The sequence below is a fragment of the Heterodontus francisci genome, chromosome 24, assembly GCF_036365525.1.
Source record: "Heterodontus francisci isolate sHetFra1 chromosome 24, sHetFra1.hap1, whole genome shotgun sequence".
Taxonomy (NCBI): domain Eukaryota; kingdom Metazoa; phylum Chordata; class Chondrichthyes; order Heterodontiformes; family Heterodontidae; genus Heterodontus; species Heterodontus francisci.
In genome coordinates this window covers 44,848,277-44,865,947 of record NC_090394.1, presented here as the reverse complement: position 1 = coordinate 44,865,947, position 17,671 = coordinate 44,848,277, and the positions used below count along the sequence as shown (strand labels likewise).

Sequence of the window (17,671 nt, the reverse complement as noted above, 5' to 3'; positions counted from 1 at the left end):
AGCATGACAGCTGTAAGGGGCCTGGGTGCTTCTGGGCTATGGAGGAGGGGAGAAACATCAACAGCATTTTTAACCCTGCACATGGATGTCAGATGGGGAAAGAATCATGTTTAATGCACTCCACAATTCTGTCGAGGCTCATATAAATCTGCCCACTTGAGCAAGGTACTGGGGAGCTCCTTGTCCCCATGGACCCAAATGAATTTGCCTGCAGTCTGGATCATGTTGTTACCCATTGATCCCTCTCTCATCCGTTGAACCTGGACTTCACTGCGATTGATTTTGCAATGTGCTCACTCTGTTTCAGTGACTAGTTTCTCTTTCTTCACACAGGGCTTGTGAGTGCATTCCCCATGTTTGGATCCTCATTTTTCTACATCCAGAGCAGCAGCAACAGTGTGATTGTTGCTCCTTGTATCCTGGCCATCAATCAGAATGGATTCAATTTCCTCAACAAGGAGACTCATGTGAGTTGTTAAAGATAATTTCAGTCACTTAAAAACCACAGATCGGAAGGGCCATTAAGCTCACTCCTTCCACAGCCCAGGTACACTCAGCCCTATCATCGAGTCTATCCACCCACTGAATCTCCTCCCACAGCCCGTGTACCATCTGCCCTATCATGGACTTCACATGCCCATTGAATCACCAAAGAGAAATTGCAGATAAATAGACCCTGTTCTCCAAAGGTGATCTTATAAAACTCCAGAATATTCATCTATATCCCCTCATGAATACCCTTCATCCTGTCCCTCCCAGCAGTTAAATAATAGTCTTTATCCCCTCTGCATAACATCGCCCGTCGCATCTCTGACATTCGCTTTTTCAGTTCTCTGGCTTGATTGAGTATTGGCGCCTCTTCCTCTTCAAGTTAAGTGTCCAGTGGCCCCTCCACGATCACCTAAGTGTCAGCCATTGGTGCAAAACATTTAATATATCAATATTTATTAATTTCAAGCTATTATACTTGCTCAATTTTCTCTTTGGCCTCCCCCACATACCTTGGCCGACTGGTGCTAAGGCTTCGACCAATGTCGTTCTGAAATTCATGGTCAGAGAAGGCTGAGAGCTTTCCATGGATGACTCTCTGTCCAATCTCCCCTTCTGCTGATGATGCATTTAACTTTCTCTCAAGTTCTCAGTGGCAAAGCCAGGGAATTGGGGCAAAGCTGTGATCAATAATTCAATGGAAATTGGAGAAAAGCTATGATCGTAACTCATAGGGAATTGGGGCAAAGCCATGATCAATAATTCACAGGGAATTGGGGCAAAGCCGTGATCAATATCTCATGGAAAATTGAGGCAAAGCCATGATCATTAATTCACAGGGAACTGGGGCAAAGCTGTGATCAATAACTCATGGGGAACTGGAGTAAAGCTCCTCTTTGTCACGAGGTTTGTGACCACTTTTCCGATGCAATCCAGCCTCACCAATTGTCCAGTTTTGGGGTCATTTCAATACTTTGGCAGATTCCTGCCTCCACTGAGGAGTTATGGGAGTGGAGACATTCTGCAGCTGACAAGCAATTGCCGGGCCCCCCAACATTCAGATCAGATCTTTCCCACTTAACCCCTACAGTTGGTTACCATAGAAACATGCTGACAACAAACACATGTTCCTTTCATCTAGCATCATTGAGGGTCACATGTCATAAATGGGTCGGATGGTGTTCACGGGATAATCGTTTTAGCATGCTCCTATGTACGGAGACATATTGAACATCTTCATCACTTCCACTGGGAAACACAATAAGCATGAAAATGTGCAAAGACACACCGCAGTGAATCTGTCTCCCATTCCCACCCAGGAGCGCAGGCAGTGGATTGAAACTCAGTTAAGGAAATAATCTTTGAATCTGGAGAGTTCAACTTCCAGCAAAGGAGATTGGACCCAGATCCTTTTCTTGAGCAAACGATGGAGAAAGTGGTTTATGAGGATCCTGTCAAGTTAACAAAGAAGCAGCCTAGGAGACGACAATGAGCCAGGATGTTCCATCTCTTTCTTCATCTCCCAATCCCTCCACCCCCACCACCGCAATGAGCCGATTGTTTCATCTCCCCCTACCTGATAAGGGTGACTTGCATTGGAAGGGGTATCTTCAGAAACGGTAAAAGCCAATTATATTGTGACATTTTTTGCAGGAGCTGATGGTCAATTTCCCATTGAAGGAGATACAGTCCACCCTTACTCAGCGATCGGGCCCCAGTAACAGCTATCCATACGTGGAGATTAAACTGGGAGACTTGATGTCCCAAAGGATAACACAACTTCAGCTTGATCAGGTATGTAAGGGATGTGTGTGAGTGTTCAGTGTTGCTGCTTACAAATGGTTAGAAGCCACTTAAGGTTTAGAAGGAATTGGGTAAATATAGAAGTCCGTCAAAACTGTTCCTTCCACAGAACCTGTGTATTTCCTGAGGGAACGTAAGAAATAGGAGCAGGAGTAGGCTTTTTGACCCTTTGAGCCTGCTCTGCCATTCATTAAGATTATGGCTGATGGTTCTCAATTCCACCTTCCTGCACTACACCCATACCTCTTAATTCCTTTAGTACCCAAAAATGTGTTGACCTCTATCTTGAATATGGTCAATGACTCAGCATCCACAGCTCTCCGGGATAAAGAAATTCAAAGATTCACAACCCTTTGAGTGAGGAAATTTTTCTGCACCTCAGTCCTAAATGGCGGACCCTTCATTCTGAGACTGTGACTCCATGCTCTAGATTCCCCAGCCAGGGGAAACATTTTCTCAGCATCAACCCTGTCAAGCCCCTTACGAATTTTATATCTTTCCATTAGATCACCTCTCATTCTTCTAAACTCCAGGCAATTAGAACATTACAGTGCAGTACAGGCCCTTCGGCCCTCGATGTTGCGCCGACCTGTGAAACCATCTGACCTACACTATTCCATTTTCATCCATATGTCTATCCAATGACCACTTAAATGCCCTTAAAGTTGGCGAGTCTACTACTGTTGCAGGCAGGGCGTTCCACGCCCCTACTACTCTCTGAGTAAAGAAACTACCTCTAACATCTGTCCTATATCTATCACCCCTCAACTTAAAGCTATGTCCCCTCGTGTTTGCCATCACCATCCGAGGAAAAAGACTCTCACTATCCACCCTATCTAACCCTCTGATTATCTTATATGTCTCTATTAAGTCACCTCTCCTCCTCCTTCTCTCCAACGAAAACAACCTCAAGTCCCTCAGCCTTTCCTCGTAAGACCTTCCCTCCATACCAGGCAACATCCTAGTAAATCTCCTCTGCACCCTTTCCAAAGCTTCCACATCCTTCCTATAATGCGGTGACCAGAACTGCACGCAATACTCCAGGTGCGGTCTCACCAGAGTTTTGTACAGCTGCAGCATGACCTCGTGGCTCCGAAACTCGATCCCCCTACTAATAAAAGCTAACACACCATATGCCTTCTTAACAGCCCTATTAACCTGGGTAGCAACTTTCAGGGATTTATGTACCTGGACACCAAGATCTCTCTGTTCATCTACACTACCAAGAATCTTCCCATTAGCCCAGTACTCTGCATTCCTGTTACTCCTTCCAAAATGAATCACCTCACACTTTTCCGCATTAAACTCCATTTGCCATCTCTCAGCCCAGCTCTGCAGCCTATCTATGTCCCTCTGTACCCTACAACATCCTTCGGCACTATCCACAACTCCACCGACCTTCGTGTCATCCGCAAATTTACTAACCCACCCTTCTACACCCTCTTCCAGGTCATTTATAAAAATGACAAACAGCAGTGGCCCCAAAACAGATCCTTGCGGTACACCACTAGTAACTAAACTCCAGGATGAACATTTGCCATCAACCACCACCCTCTGTCTTCTTTCAGCTAGCCAATTTCTGATCCAAAGCTCGAAATCACCTTCAACCCCATACTTCTGTATTTTCTGCAGTAGCCTACCGTGGGGAACCTTATCAAACGCCTTACTGAAATCCATATCCACCACATCCACGGCTTTACCCTCATCCACCTGTTTGGTCACCTTCTCGAAAAACTCAATAAGGTTTGTGAGGCATGACCTACCCTTCACAAAACCGTGCTGACTATCGCTAATGAACTTATTCTTTTCAGGATGATTATAAATCCTGTCTCTTATAACCTTTTCCAACATTTTACCCACAACCGAAGTAAGGCTCACAGGTCTATAATTAATATAAACCTAGTCCAGTCAATACAAGGGATTTGTGCAGGAAGATCCTGCAAAGTCTGCCCAGCTTAGCTAGGTGTGACTGTGTCCTGTGAGGACTTCTGGATGATTAACATGGTTGCGGGAGAGGTGCTGTCCCCTGGGCCAATGCCACCTATGCAGGACTAGAGTGTGCAATATGGTCAACCCTTTGGAGGAGAATTTCCACAGCGATCTATCACGTTGCCATAACCTCGGTGGAAAAGTCACAGAATCCCTGGATAAATGTTGTAATCGCTAGTAATGCTGGATTTCCACAGTTCTGCTATATGAAACTGGGACAGGGCAGTTAATCCTTCTCCGTCTGGCAAGGTGCCATCCCATTAGTACAGTGGTGTTTGGGTCATGGGATTACTCTGAGCTAACATGTAACAGGAACACTGAACAATAGGGCAAACAGCAGGATTTTATTTTATTCATTCCTGGGATGTGGGCGTCGCAGGCTAGGCCAGCATTTATTGCCCATCCCTAACTGCACTTGAGAAGGTGGTGGCGAGCTGCCTTCTTGAACTGCTGCAGTCCATGTGGGGTAGGTGCACCCACAGTGCTGTTCGGAAGGGAGTTCCAGGATTTTGATCCGTCGACAGTGAAGGAACGGCAATGTAGTTCCAAGTCAGGATGGTGTGTGACTTGGAGGGGAACTTGCAGGTGGTGGTGTTCCCATGCATTTGCTGCCCTTGTCCTTCTAGTTGATACAGGTCGCCGGTTTGGAAGGTGCTGTCTAAGGAGCCTTTGTGCGTTGCTGCAGTGCACCTTGTAGATGGTACACACTGCTGCCACTGTGCGTCGGTGGTGGAAGAAGTGAATGTTTGTGGATGGGGTGCCAATCAAGCGGGCTGCTTTGTCCTGGATGGTGTCGAGCTTCTTGAGTGTTGTTGGAGCTGCACCCATCCAGGCAAGTGGAGAGTATTCCATCACACTCCTGACTTGTGCCTTGTAGATGGCGGACAGGCTTTGGGAAGTGAGGAGGTGAGTTACATATCACAGGATTCCTAGCCTCTGACCTGCTCTTGTAGCCACGGTATTTATATGACTACACCAGTTCAGTTTCTGGTCAACGATAACCCCCAGGATGAGGTTACAGATGGTGTTTGAGTACAATTCCACCTCATGGATGCCCAGTTTTGCATTGCTCGATCTGTTTGAAATCTATGCCATTTCGCACAGTGGTAGTGCCACACAACACGATGGAGGGTATCCTCAATGTGAAGGCAGGACTTTGTCTCCACAAGGATTGTGCGGTGGTCACTCCTAACAATACTGTCATGGACAGATGCTTCTGCGGCAGGCAAATTGGAGAGGACGAGGTCAAGTATGTTTTTCCCTCTGGCTGGCTCCCTCACCACCTGTCACATACCCAGTCCAGCAGCTATGTCCTTTAGGACTCGGCCAGCTCGATCAGTAGTGGTGCTACCGAGCCACTCTTGGTGATAGACATTGAAGTCCCCCACCCAGGGTACATTCTGCGCCCCTGCCACTCTCAGTGCTTCCTCCAAGTGGTGTTCAACATGGAGGAATACTGATTCATCAGCTGAGGGAGGGCGATAGGTGGTAATCAGCAGGAGGTTTCCTTGCCCATATTTGACCTGATGCCATGAGACATCATGGGGTCTGGAGTCAATGTTGAGGACTCCCAGGGCAACTCCCTCCTGACTGGATACCACTGTGCTGCCACATCTGCTGGGTCAGTGCTGCCGGTGGGATAGGACATACCCAGGGATGGTGATGGCGGTGTCTGGGACATTGTAAGGTATGTTTCTGTGAGTATGACTATGTCAGGCTGTTGCTTGACTAGTCTGTGGGACAGCTCTCGCAACTTTGGCACAGGTCCCCAGATGTTAGTAAGGAGCACTTTGCAGGGTCGATAGGGTTGGGTTTGCCGTTGTCATTTCCTGTGCCTAGGTCGATGCCAGGTGGTCCATCCAGTTTCATTCTTTATTGACTTCGTAGCAGTTAGATACAACTGAGTAGCTTGCTAGGCCATTTCAGAGGGCATTTAAGAGCCAGCCACTTTGCTGTGGGTCTGGAGTCACGTGTAGGCCAGACCAGGTAAGGACAGCACATTTCCTTTCCTAAATGAGATTAGTGAATCAGATGGGTTTTTACAACAATGGTTTCATGGCCATCATTAGACTAGATTTTAATTCCATATTATTTATTAATTGAATTCAAATTCTACCTTCTGCTGTGGTGAGATTCGGACCCATGTCCCCAGAGCAATACCCTGGGTTTCTGAGTTACTAGTCCAACGACAATACCATTATGCCACCGCCTCCCCCTCACCTCGACATATTTAACACATTTGGAGGAGTTAGGGTGTCTGGAGATAAAATCATAGAAACTTACAGAAGGAGGCCATTCGGTCTGATGTGCTAGTGCCAGCTCTCTGAAAGAGCAGACATACTTTGTCCCACAGCCCTGCTTTTTGTCTATAACCCTGTAAGTTCCTCATTCTCAAGTACCTCTCCACTCCTTTTTAAAAGTGTTTTGGATCCTGACAACTCTCTGAGTGAAAAGTTTTCTCCTCATCTCCCCCCTGGATCTTTTGCCAGTGATTTTGAATTAATTACCTCAGGTCATTGGCGCAGTCACCTGAATGAATAGTTTTTCTCTGTCAACTCTATCAAAACCTCTCATCAGCTTGAAAACCTCTATTAGGTCACCTCTTAACCTTCTCTGTTTCAAGGAGAACAGTCCTAACTTTTCCACCCTTTCCTCATAACTGAGTTCTCATCCCTTGTAACATGCTGGTAACGGCTCATGCATAGCGCGATCCCATGGAACTGTATCCCAGCTAAAGTCAGCATCTTTGGCGGGGGAGGAAAGAAATTCGAAAAGCCATGGTAGTGTTACCCTCGCAGATGGGATCTGGAGAAGGTGGGGAAATAGGTTGAGGTACAGATCAGCCATGATCTGATTGAAAGGTGAAACACGCTTAAGCGGCTGTCGGGCCTTTTCCTGTCCATATATAAATGCACACCGTTCTGGGTCTGCTGTAACCACCTGATCTGTTCCCCTACAGGCTCTGGAAATGTGCCATGTCACAGCCATGCATGTGGAGTCCATGCTGCTGGCTCGAGAGAAGAGGCTGACCCTTCCCCCCAGTGAGATTACCTTGCTGTGATTGGCCCTGGCCATTACATGATTGCACCCAGCACTAATGGAACTGAACACAGGATGGCTTCACCATTTAATTGACCCATAACTTGTGTGGCGGCACCGTGGCTAAAGATGGTATCTGGTACCAAATGATACATATGGGAGGGAAGTAGATATTAAACATCAGAGAGGTGTGTTCAAGTCATGGAATCTCATCTTCAATCTAAACAACTGATAAATACACACAGGTAGAGTTCCTGTTTGATGGTATGGAGCATACGCTGACTCCCTGGAGGGACACCAAAAGAAAGCACCGATATCATGCTCTTGGGATGTCCCTATGAACTACAGCTACTGTTGTGTCACCATTCTCTCACAAACCCAGGGAATTTAGGCTGTGGGAGGCTAGCCATGGATGTGGGATTCCCCAGCTTTACATCAGCTACATGATGTCAGCTACATGGTTTTAACCAGTGCAGGGCATGTATAAACTTCCCACTGGAGCACCCTACCCAGTGGGACAATATCCCAGGTCTGCCTTCAGTAAAACACATTGGTATGTGAATAATCAGCAGTGCAACACAATGCTACGGAGCTCCAGGTCGTGGCAGATGGTCGAGTCCGTTCAAAACCACTTGCTGAACATCTCTTGAAGCCACCCAATCAATCTCTACTAATACCCCTCATAGCCCACTGTACACCAAAATGTGGATTTCCTTAGTGCTTGCCCATGCTTCGGTACCCCTCACCTCCTGCACGCCCCCAACTCCCTGAACAGACGGACACCTACCCTACCCCACCCCCGATACACACCCCCATCACTATCAGTGGCTGCTACTTCTACAGAATTCTTACATTTTCATTTATTTGATGATGACTGGCCAAAGTGATTTTCTGATCGCGAGAGCTTGAGTGAATCCAGTTAAACAGGAGTTACTGATCCCACAGAGTGAGGGAGTGACTCCAGTTAACCAGGAGTTACTGATCCTGAAAAGCATGAGCAAATTGAATTTCCTGCGCTGTGGAGTCAAGTTGGTGTTTGGGGTTCCAGGGATTCTCCCCACTGCGGTAGCAAATGGTCCTGAGTGCTTGTAGGCTGTTCAACTGCAGGGAGTTGGTGGGGATAGGGTGTCACACTGCCTCCTGCCGTGTTCCAATTAAACTCAATGTAAGCTCCAGAAACAGCACCTCATCTTTCCATTAGGCACTCTACAGCCTTCTGGGCTCAATAATAAAAATTGAAAATGCTGGAAATACTCAGCAGGTCTGGCAGCATCTGTGGAGAGAGAAGCAGAGTTAACATTTCAGGTCTGTGACCTTTCATCATTCCCATGCCTCACTTTAGCACAGAGAAAGGAAAACAGATAGTGATGATGGCATTCCTTTAATTAAAACCCTCCAAATATCCAAACAGTGACACCTCTTTCCCTCAAAGATCTCACAGATTTATAAAACATTTTCTTAGGAAGTACTGTTGTAGAGTTATGTATTTTTTAGAATTTTTCAGCTGTTAATTATCAATATGGTGAAAAAGTGCAATAAATATAAACTCTTTCTAAAGTAAAATTTTGTCTATATTCAATACTATTGGATGTAATTTTGAGTGTTTGTTTATGAGTGGTTGTAGCTGTATATTTGCAACCAATCTCTTTTTTTATAGAACTGAATGATTTTGGTGCTTGCTTTGGTTCAGTAAATGTGGTATATTTTTTGGAAAACTATAATTGGATCATTAGGTGAATGTACTGGTGTTGCAGAATCCAAGAATGTTAAATTTTTGTACAATTTCTTGGATAATAAGCTGCTTTAATCACTTCTACTGGGTTTTTCGAGAACATAAAATAATTACTTCTAAATGCCTTTATTGTCTTTTCCCCCAGAAACCCCACATTTCCATTCACTGAATTTAATGGATATTATATAAATAGACATCCTTTTATTAAAAGTGCAACATATTTCAATAGGTTACCTCCATTGTTCGAATATCATTTGTTATGATCAGGTGAGGAGGGGTCAAAGGGCTCCCCTCGTTTCCCTCTCCTTGTTTGACCACAATAGGGTTTATTTCTTTTTGAAGTGAATATACTTGCCAGTTCAGTGAGTGTTTAGCTGTTTACGTGCCATGATCATAAAAGGAACCAATTGGAGGTTTTCTTGAGTTTAACAAAAAAAAGGTTAGCTTTATTGTACTTAAACCGATCTAAGTAAAATAATAAAATACACTCCAACTTTTACACACACAATTAGGTTACAGAGTGGGGAAGGACAATTGGTAGGATTAGAGTCCAGAGAAATAAAAGGGGTTTATAGTCTGTGGAGGTTGGTGACTCGACTGGCTTCAGGCTGAATTCGGTTGCGCGATTTTCCTTTGGTGGTCCTGAGGCTTCTGGTTTGAAGATGTGGACAGCTGATTCGATAGTTCTCCTAGAGACAGCAATGCGGCTGATCTCCTTCAAGGAGTCTCTATCTGCAGCAGGGTGGTCACGATGAGCAGGCAGGGTTTGAAGCTTGCAAGGTGGATGGAGAGAGAGAGAGGAAGGAGGGACCCCACTTGGGTCTTCTCTTGTTAGTGTCTAGTTGCTTGTCTGGCTGCTGCAGAGAAAACACCAGCTTAAGCACACAGATGGTGGGCATGTCACATGACCATCACCCAGTGATTCAAGTATGGTGGTTACCAGTGTGTATTCCCTCTTGCAACTTAATCAGCCCATGTCTAGGAATTCCCTTCTCACAACCAGTGTTAAAGTGATTCGGTTTGAGTGATTCATCTCCACCAGCTTAATATTCAGGTGATGGCCTTGATGCCTTGCTAATGGTAACAGGATAGGTAGTTCACTCAGATTCCCCAGGTCATTGTTATTGATGGGTCTGTGTAGACAATCTGTCTCCACATCAATGCATTGGAATGTGGAGTACAGTGATGCAAATTGGGGTGGCCATCTTTAGCTGCTAGCATAGAGTCACCTTTTATCTGTTTCTTTTTTAAAAATTTCATCCAGGTTTCCAGCCGGTGGATTAAAATTCATCGTTTGGCATAGCCCGTTTTCGTACACATTATTAGAATGGGTAATTTATTTCCCTTCTTTTGTATTTTTTAAGTTCTGCTTTGTATGTTTGGCCTGATTGCCCCAACACTGCATTTAATGATCTCCAGTAGCAATTCCTTATTTCACACAAACATCTGCAAACAAACCTTAAGAATAAAAGCTAATGTAAATGGTGTGTCACTGTTCATGGAATGATGTATTTCTTTGATTACACTAGTCAGTTTCCTTTGCTGCTGCACATAGGGAGTAAGACTAAAAATAGCACAACAGGCATGATGGACCAAATGGCCAACTCCTGTTACCATAATTAAAACTCTTCTGGGGAATGTTGGTTCAGCAAGCAAAGAAGTGATGAAAATACCATGGACAAGACCTCTTATGTACAGGAAATGTTTCAGAATACTTTATGAGGAGGAGAATCTGTTACTTAGAGGGACTCTGCAATTAGAGGGAAAAAAATTGAACATTTATTTTAAAACACACTGTGGGTAACCCGCTTACATTTTACAAATTACGACAAAGTCTAGAAAATTTGGTTCAAAACCAGACAATATATGGAAAGGATATTGGAGCCACAGAGAGCATACAGCATAGATTTACCAGGATGATGACAGGGATGGGAAACTATAGTTATGAAGAGAGACTTAAGATACTATGACTGTTTCCAATGGAACAATGCAGGCTAAGGGAAGATTTAATAGTAATTATTAAAATTATGATGGCATTCTCACAGCGTGCATAGGAAAAGACTGTTTCATCTGGTTGGGAAGTCAGTGACGAGTTTAAAATGAAAAAACAGACTTGCATTTATTTAGTGCCTTTCATCACACAACATCTCAAAGTGTTTTACAGCTAATGAAGTACTTTTGAAGTGTAGATACTGTTATAGGAAACATGGTAGCCTATTTGCACACAGCAAGCTCCCACAAACAGCAATGTGAAAATGTCCAGATAATCTGTTTTTGTGATGTTGATTAAGGAATAAATATTGGCCAGGACACAGGGAATAATCCACTGCTTCTCAGACTTCACAGAATCACAGAATTGTTATAGCACAGAAGGAGGCCATTCGGCTCATCGTGTCTGTACCGGCTCTCCTAATGAGCAATTCACCTAGAGCCATTCCCCTTCTCCCCGTAAATCTGCACATTCTTCCTATTCAGATAACAGTCTAATTCTATTCTGAATGCCTCCACTGAACTTGCCTGCACCACACAGGCGGTGCATTCCGGACCTTAACCACTCGCTGCGTGAAAACACTTTTCCTCATGCCACTTTTGCTTCTTTTGCCAATTACTTTAAATCTGTGCCCTCTCGTTCTCAATCCTTTCACGAGTGGGAGGTGTTAGCGGGAATGAATCTGAAAGAATCACTCATCACTCGGGTCTGCTCCAAATGCCAAATAGTTTATTGGGTTACGCCGGCGGGGAGCAGGTCACTGGGCAATCCAGATTCCTCTCCACCAAACAAAGGAAAATCATCAATACTTATACAGTTTCAAACAGTTACTCAGCCCATCCCGGCTGGACACGGTCCAATCGTAGTGGTTATAGATTATATACATTGATTAGTGGAACCAGTGAAGTTGGTTACTAGGCATTGGGGAACTGCGTGGTCAGCTCATGGACAGCTAGGGGGTTACTCATGTATTCATGATGTCTTCCAAATCCCCTCACTCACCGTCCTTGGGCCTTATGTATACATAACATTTTATCTTCAACTTGTTACAGGCTGGTATCTTTGTCAGCATTCCATATGGGCATCTGCTAGAGGCCACTTGATTAGACTCTGCTGAATCTATGTGAATCATCCCTTGTAAGGAATGTGGTCAAGTTAGCTGAGTCCCATGGTGCCTTGCAAACATTTCATTGCTAGCTAGAATTATATGTTATTAGTTATTCATATAATATTTATTGCAGGTGCCTCTGTCCTGGGAATGCACTTCAACAGGAGGTTTCTCCCGATCTACTCTATCCAGACCCCTCATGATTTTGAATACCTTTATCAGATCACCTCTCAGCCTTCTCTTCTCTAAAGAACACAGTCCCAACCTTTTCAATCTATCTTCATAACTGAAGTTCCTCATTCCTGGAACCATTCTAGTGAATCTTTTCTGCACTCTCTCCAATGCCCTCATATCTTTCCTCAAGTGCAGCGCCCAGAACTGGACGCAGTATTCGAGCTGAGGCCAAACTAGAGTCTTATACAAGTTCAACATAACCTCCTTGCTTTTGTACTCTATGCCCCTGTTAATGGTTGGCATCCTTCCAGCTATGAAAGATGATAGACACACAGCAATCAATCCATTTAGGTGGGGTGTCTTCTCTTATTGCACCTTTGCTGTTGGCTGTGGAGGCCAATCCTTGGAAGGCAGGTTCTGCCACAAGTGCTGCATGTGCCAAATGATACTGAGTTGTTGTTTTTGACGTTGGTGCCTGTTGCCAAGCTGCTTAGCAACTGGTCACCGTGGTAGTGCACTCCAGTCCACAGGATGTGTCGCCATTTCCCTCTTTTGCCAGCTAGTGACTCCCAGGTGCGATAGTCGACATTTAGGGCCTTCATGTCATGCTTGCAAGTACCTTGAAGCGGAGCTTTAGGTGCCCCACTGGTCGTCTGGCCCCGGCTATCTACAGAAGGTCCTTGGGTATGCAACCGTCGTCCATCCTGCGGATGTGTCTGATCCACTGAAGCTGCCTCTGTTTGATTAGTGCCAACACACTTGGGAGCTGTACCCTTGAGAGGACTGCTGCATTTGTGATTTTGTCCTGCCAGGATATACCCATAATGTGTCGCAAAGAGCGAAGATGGAAATTATCGAGCTTCTTTTCCTGGTAGCTGTAGGTTGCCCATGTTTCACTGCCATACAGCAAGATGCTGAGAACACGGGCCTTATAAACTGTGAGCTCTGGTTTTTCTTTCAAATCTGGCTTCAAATTCCTGGCTTCACTGGCCATCAAGATCATGTTTTTGCACCTGACTACATTGGAAAAAACATATTACTCTACTTGCAGCTAAAAACTGTTTTTTTCTGATCTGTGAGCTGTGGAAAAGATCTGGAAAAATCTAGATCTAGATCTTCTTTCAAACTTGACTTCAAATTTCTGGACTTATCTCAACATCAAGAAGTTGTTTTTGCTCTGGTCTACACTGGTTATAGTAAGACCCAACTTTGTCTCCGAATCTCTGCTCTGTTGTGATATTTAAAGTAACTTTGATTAGTTTACTGCCCTTCTCCCACCACTGCTACGATTGAGACTTTAATCTCCTGCCCTATTAAAAAAGCCGAGGATACTTTATGCTTTATTAGCCGCTCTCTCAACCTGTCCTGCCACCTTCAATGACTTATGCACATATACACCCTGGTCCCTCTGCTCCTGCACCCATTTTAGAGTTATACCCTTTATTTTGTATTGTCTATGTTCTTCCTATCAAAATTAATGTTCAAAATAGTGCCACAGCATCTTTTGCATCCACCTGAGAGGGCAGACAGGGACTCAGTTTAAAGTCTCATATGAAAGACAGCACCTCCAACAATGCAGTACTGCACTGGAGCATCAGCCTTGATTTTTTTGCTCAGGTCTGACAGTCTACATTCTGACACACAGGCAAGAGCACTACCAACAGAGTCATAGCTAACACTGCAAAGACAAGTGGAAAATGGGGGCAACAATCCCCGTCTCTCACATTGATCACTAGGAAAGTTAGGAAAGAAGTTAGAAATTACTTTACATAGGATTGTTACAGTAAGGAAAGTTTTGCAACAGGAAGTATTTTAGGCAGAGACCATGGAATCTTGATTTAATATTTAAAGCTGAGAAAGTACTGGGGAAAGAGCGGGGCAATGCGATTAGCTTGGGATTGATAGAGGGTTGGCATGGACACGAGGGGCCAAATAGCCTCATGTGCTGTGAATTTTTATGTTGCAATAGTTGATTCACTGAATCCAACTTGGAATTTTACCCAATGGTAAATGGGGAAGCAGTAGCTGGTAAGTGGATGAATCTTTACGGAAAGGTCACGGTGAGCCTGGGAAATTGACCTTTGCCCTGAGCCTGGAGCATGAGCCCAAGTCACGTGCTGTTGCCACGGGGCCTTCTCTGTTCTTGGAGCACCCGAGCTGGCAAGCCAGCTACATTATTTACATTGCCGGGACAGGTGACATATGCCCCTGTAAGAGGAAAATTTCACCATCCATTCATAAATATCTGGTAGTAAATTAACCTGAAACTAATAGTCAGGATAATTTTACAGGCAGAATAAAGGGCGACTCTTCAGCGCACGGTTTCGGCAAAGACCAGCGACAGTCCTCGTCCAACGAACTTGATTGTCGGAGGCCGGTGATGCAACCCGATTGACAGCGGAGGCGGCCACTAAGCGCTGGCCATAGCGCCACCGGCGCCCCAGCATGCGGATTCTAACGAATCACTGCAGTCTGTGGGCGGGTCATCCGACACGAGATTAGGTTGAGGCGTAGCGTATGTGGAGGGATCTGCGAGCTGTGTGGGAAAGGTTTGCGGCCGAGAGTTACTGTGAAAATTATATAGAAAGCACAGCGGCTCGTCATTAGTGTAGGTGGCAGTCGCGATCTGTTTGTTCAGAGAATATTTACGGAAGATGATTCGTTTGTTAATGTTATGAACGACCTGAGCTGCGTTCGTTACCGTCCGGCCGCCACTGAGCATGCGCAACGCTACTGGAACCTGTAACTAAGCGTGCGCAGTAGAGAGCATGCGCAGTGGCTCATTGTTGACAATCATTTGCCCTCGTTAACCCCGCCCCATTCTTGCTTCCCCCGCCCCTTGCCCGGCCAAGATGGCGGCGGGTGGCTACGCAGACTTGCGGGAGAAGCTTCAGTCACCTCACCGCGAGAAGCAGCGGGCGGCCTCGGCGCCTTACAACGGCCGCAAGCGGAAACTTGAGGCGGAGGCAGGAGAGGCCGGTCTGCCAGGGGTGTGCGGTGGCGAGGATTACGAGCACAGCAAGTACCACAGCGACTACGACGACGAGCGACAAGGAGAAGCTCGGCGGGTTAAGCAGGGCATCCGCCAGGTGCGGCTGTTCACGGCCGACCAGTGTACCCAGATCGAGACGCAAATCGACGACGTGGTGTCCCGGGCCGAGAAGGGCATTTACCGGGACCACACGGTAGACAGGGCCCCGTTGCGGAACAAATACTTCTTTGGGGAAGGCTACACGTACGGCTCGCAGCTGGAAAAGCGAGGTCCTGGCCAAGAGCGCCTGTATCCCAAGGGAGATGTGGACGACATCCCAGAGTGGGTCCACGATCTGGTCATCAAGAAGCTAGTGGATCACCGGATCATCCCTGAGGGCTTCGTCAACAGCGCCGTCATCAATGACTACCAGCCAGGCGGCTGCATTGTCTCCCACGTGGATCCCATTCATATCTTCGAGAGACCCATCGTTTCCGTGTCCTTCTTCAGCGACTCGGCTCTTTGTTTCGGCTGCAAGTTCCAGTTCAAACCCATCAGGGTGTCGGAACCGGTCTACTATTTACCTGTCCGGAGAGGAAGCGTCACTGTGCTCAGGTTAGTCGCAGGTGGAATGAACATCTGCCAGTATAGTCACACTACGTTTAATTCATATTTCAGGAGCGTTATCTCTTCCCAAGTTCAAATATTTATCCTGGCAGGGGCAGTTGAAAGATATTGAGGTCAATTCTGAGATTTTCAGAAGGGACTATGACTTGTGCCAAAAATGGGGTACATGGGGGTGAAACATCCCTTCCAATGCCTGTACCATTTTGTATAGTATACATTTGTAGTTCCTTGCTGTTAGGAAGATTTGAATCTTCAAACCAGGGCAGTTATCTCATTCTTAGAATCATACAACACAGAAGAAAACTGTTTGGCTCATCATGTCTGCGCAAACCCTTTGAATTTGCTGTCCAATTAGTCCCATTCCCCAGCTCTTTTCAGTTTTTTCATGTTTCCTACAACATTTCAGAAGTACTTCATTGACTGTAATCATTGGATTTGTAAAGGTCGGTCATGTCTAACTTAATTGAATGTTTTGAGGAAGTAGCAACAATAGCAGACAGGACATTGTGTTTAGAAGGAATTGATACGATAGAGAGAAACTTCTGGTTGGGCAGTTTAGGATGCAGGATGTGATCTAAAATTTGAGCCAGGCCATTCGGGGGATAAGTTAAGAAACACTTCACACAAGGATGGAAAATGTGTGAAAATCCCTCCCACAGAAAACAGTTGATGCTAGCTCAATGAATTTTAAATCTGAGACTGAGATTTGTGCTAGTCAAGGGTATAAAGGGGTATGGAGCCAAGCCGGGTGGATACAAATAAGCCATGATCTTTCTGAACAGCAGCATAGGCTCAAGGGGCTGAATGGCCTACTGTTCTTATGCAAAATGTTTAGAATGTTCTGTGATCATAAAAGGCACTATATAAACGTAAGCCCTTCTTTATATATCCAATTCTCTGTTGAATCTGGTTCCACTATCTTTTCAAGCAGTACGTTCCAGATCATAACTCAAAATTGTTGTCTCTGGTTATTTTGTCAATTATCTTAAATCTATCTCCTCAGGTGGTGGACCCTCTTGCCACTGGAAGCAGTTTCTCTCTATCCACCCTACCAAAACCCTTAATAATTTAATAGAAATGTTCAGAATTTTCATTCAAATTAATTCCCAATAATGTTCACAGAACTTTATTTACTCTGGTTTACCCTGCTAATTATAGCCTTTTCATATGTCAAATCAGGAGCATGTTTCAGTCTTGCAAATGTGTGCAATGTAATTGGAAGGTAAAACTCATTGCTAGCACAGGGAAGAGTGAAAACATACCATCATACCATGCCACAAATTAGTTTGGATGCAGTTTGGCAGCTGCACTTCCTTGCTAAGTTGAAGTTTTGATTTTGGGCATGTGGGGAAAAGTGAGGTTAAATACATCTGCCGTCGGAAGGGAAGATTAGCAGCTGAGGTTTCGGGGCTGCTTTGAGCAGCTGGTTGAAGAATGGCATTGGCAGAGGCCAGTGAGTAAACTGCTTGTCTGTCTCGAGCCAAAATACAAAAAAAAAATGGGGCTGGGAGGAGGAAGTAAGATGCTTAACGGGCCATAGTAATATATACCAATTGGGTTGTATATGTTCCAGTTCACCAGAATTAACCTTGCATACCTAAATGCATTGGCCTGCAAAACCAATTTCCAGGGTTAAATTTTATTTTGTGATCTTTCCATTTTGGTGTTGGGTCTTGTTTCATTCATGAATTATTTTCATGTGCAAATCTCAAATCCTCTTGCTGATTTATGTAGTTCTCAATAAGCAGT

General features: G+C 45.1%; 2 protein-coding genes across 2 annotated transcripts in view; both read left to right on the top strand.

Moving 5' to 3' along the window:
* myo15aa (myosin XVAa) overlaps window positions 1-7,342 on the top strand; it is a 224,886-nt gene extending 217,544 nt beyond the window's left edge. The window contains exons 71-73 of the mRNA XM_068056767.1: window positions 334-467; window positions 2,143-2,283; window positions 7,241-7,342. Coding sequence (XP_067912868.1) covers window positions 334-467; window positions 2,143-2,283; window positions 7,241-7,342 — 377 coding nt within the window. The remainder of the gene's footprint in view (window positions 1-333; window positions 468-2,142; window positions 2,284-7,240) is intronic.
* A 7,466-nt stretch (window positions 7,343-14,808) lies between these two features.
* The window catches only part of alkbh5 (alkB homolog 5, RNA demethylase), a 39,391-nt gene continuing 36,528 nt past the window's right edge, over window positions 14,809-17,671 (top strand). The window contains exon 1 of the mRNA XM_068056107.1: window positions 14,809-15,910. Within this exon, the coding sequence (XP_067912208.1) occupies window positions 15,177-15,910 (734 nt within the window). The 5' untranslated portion in view covers window positions 14,809-15,176. The remainder of the gene's footprint in view (window positions 15,911-17,671) is intronic.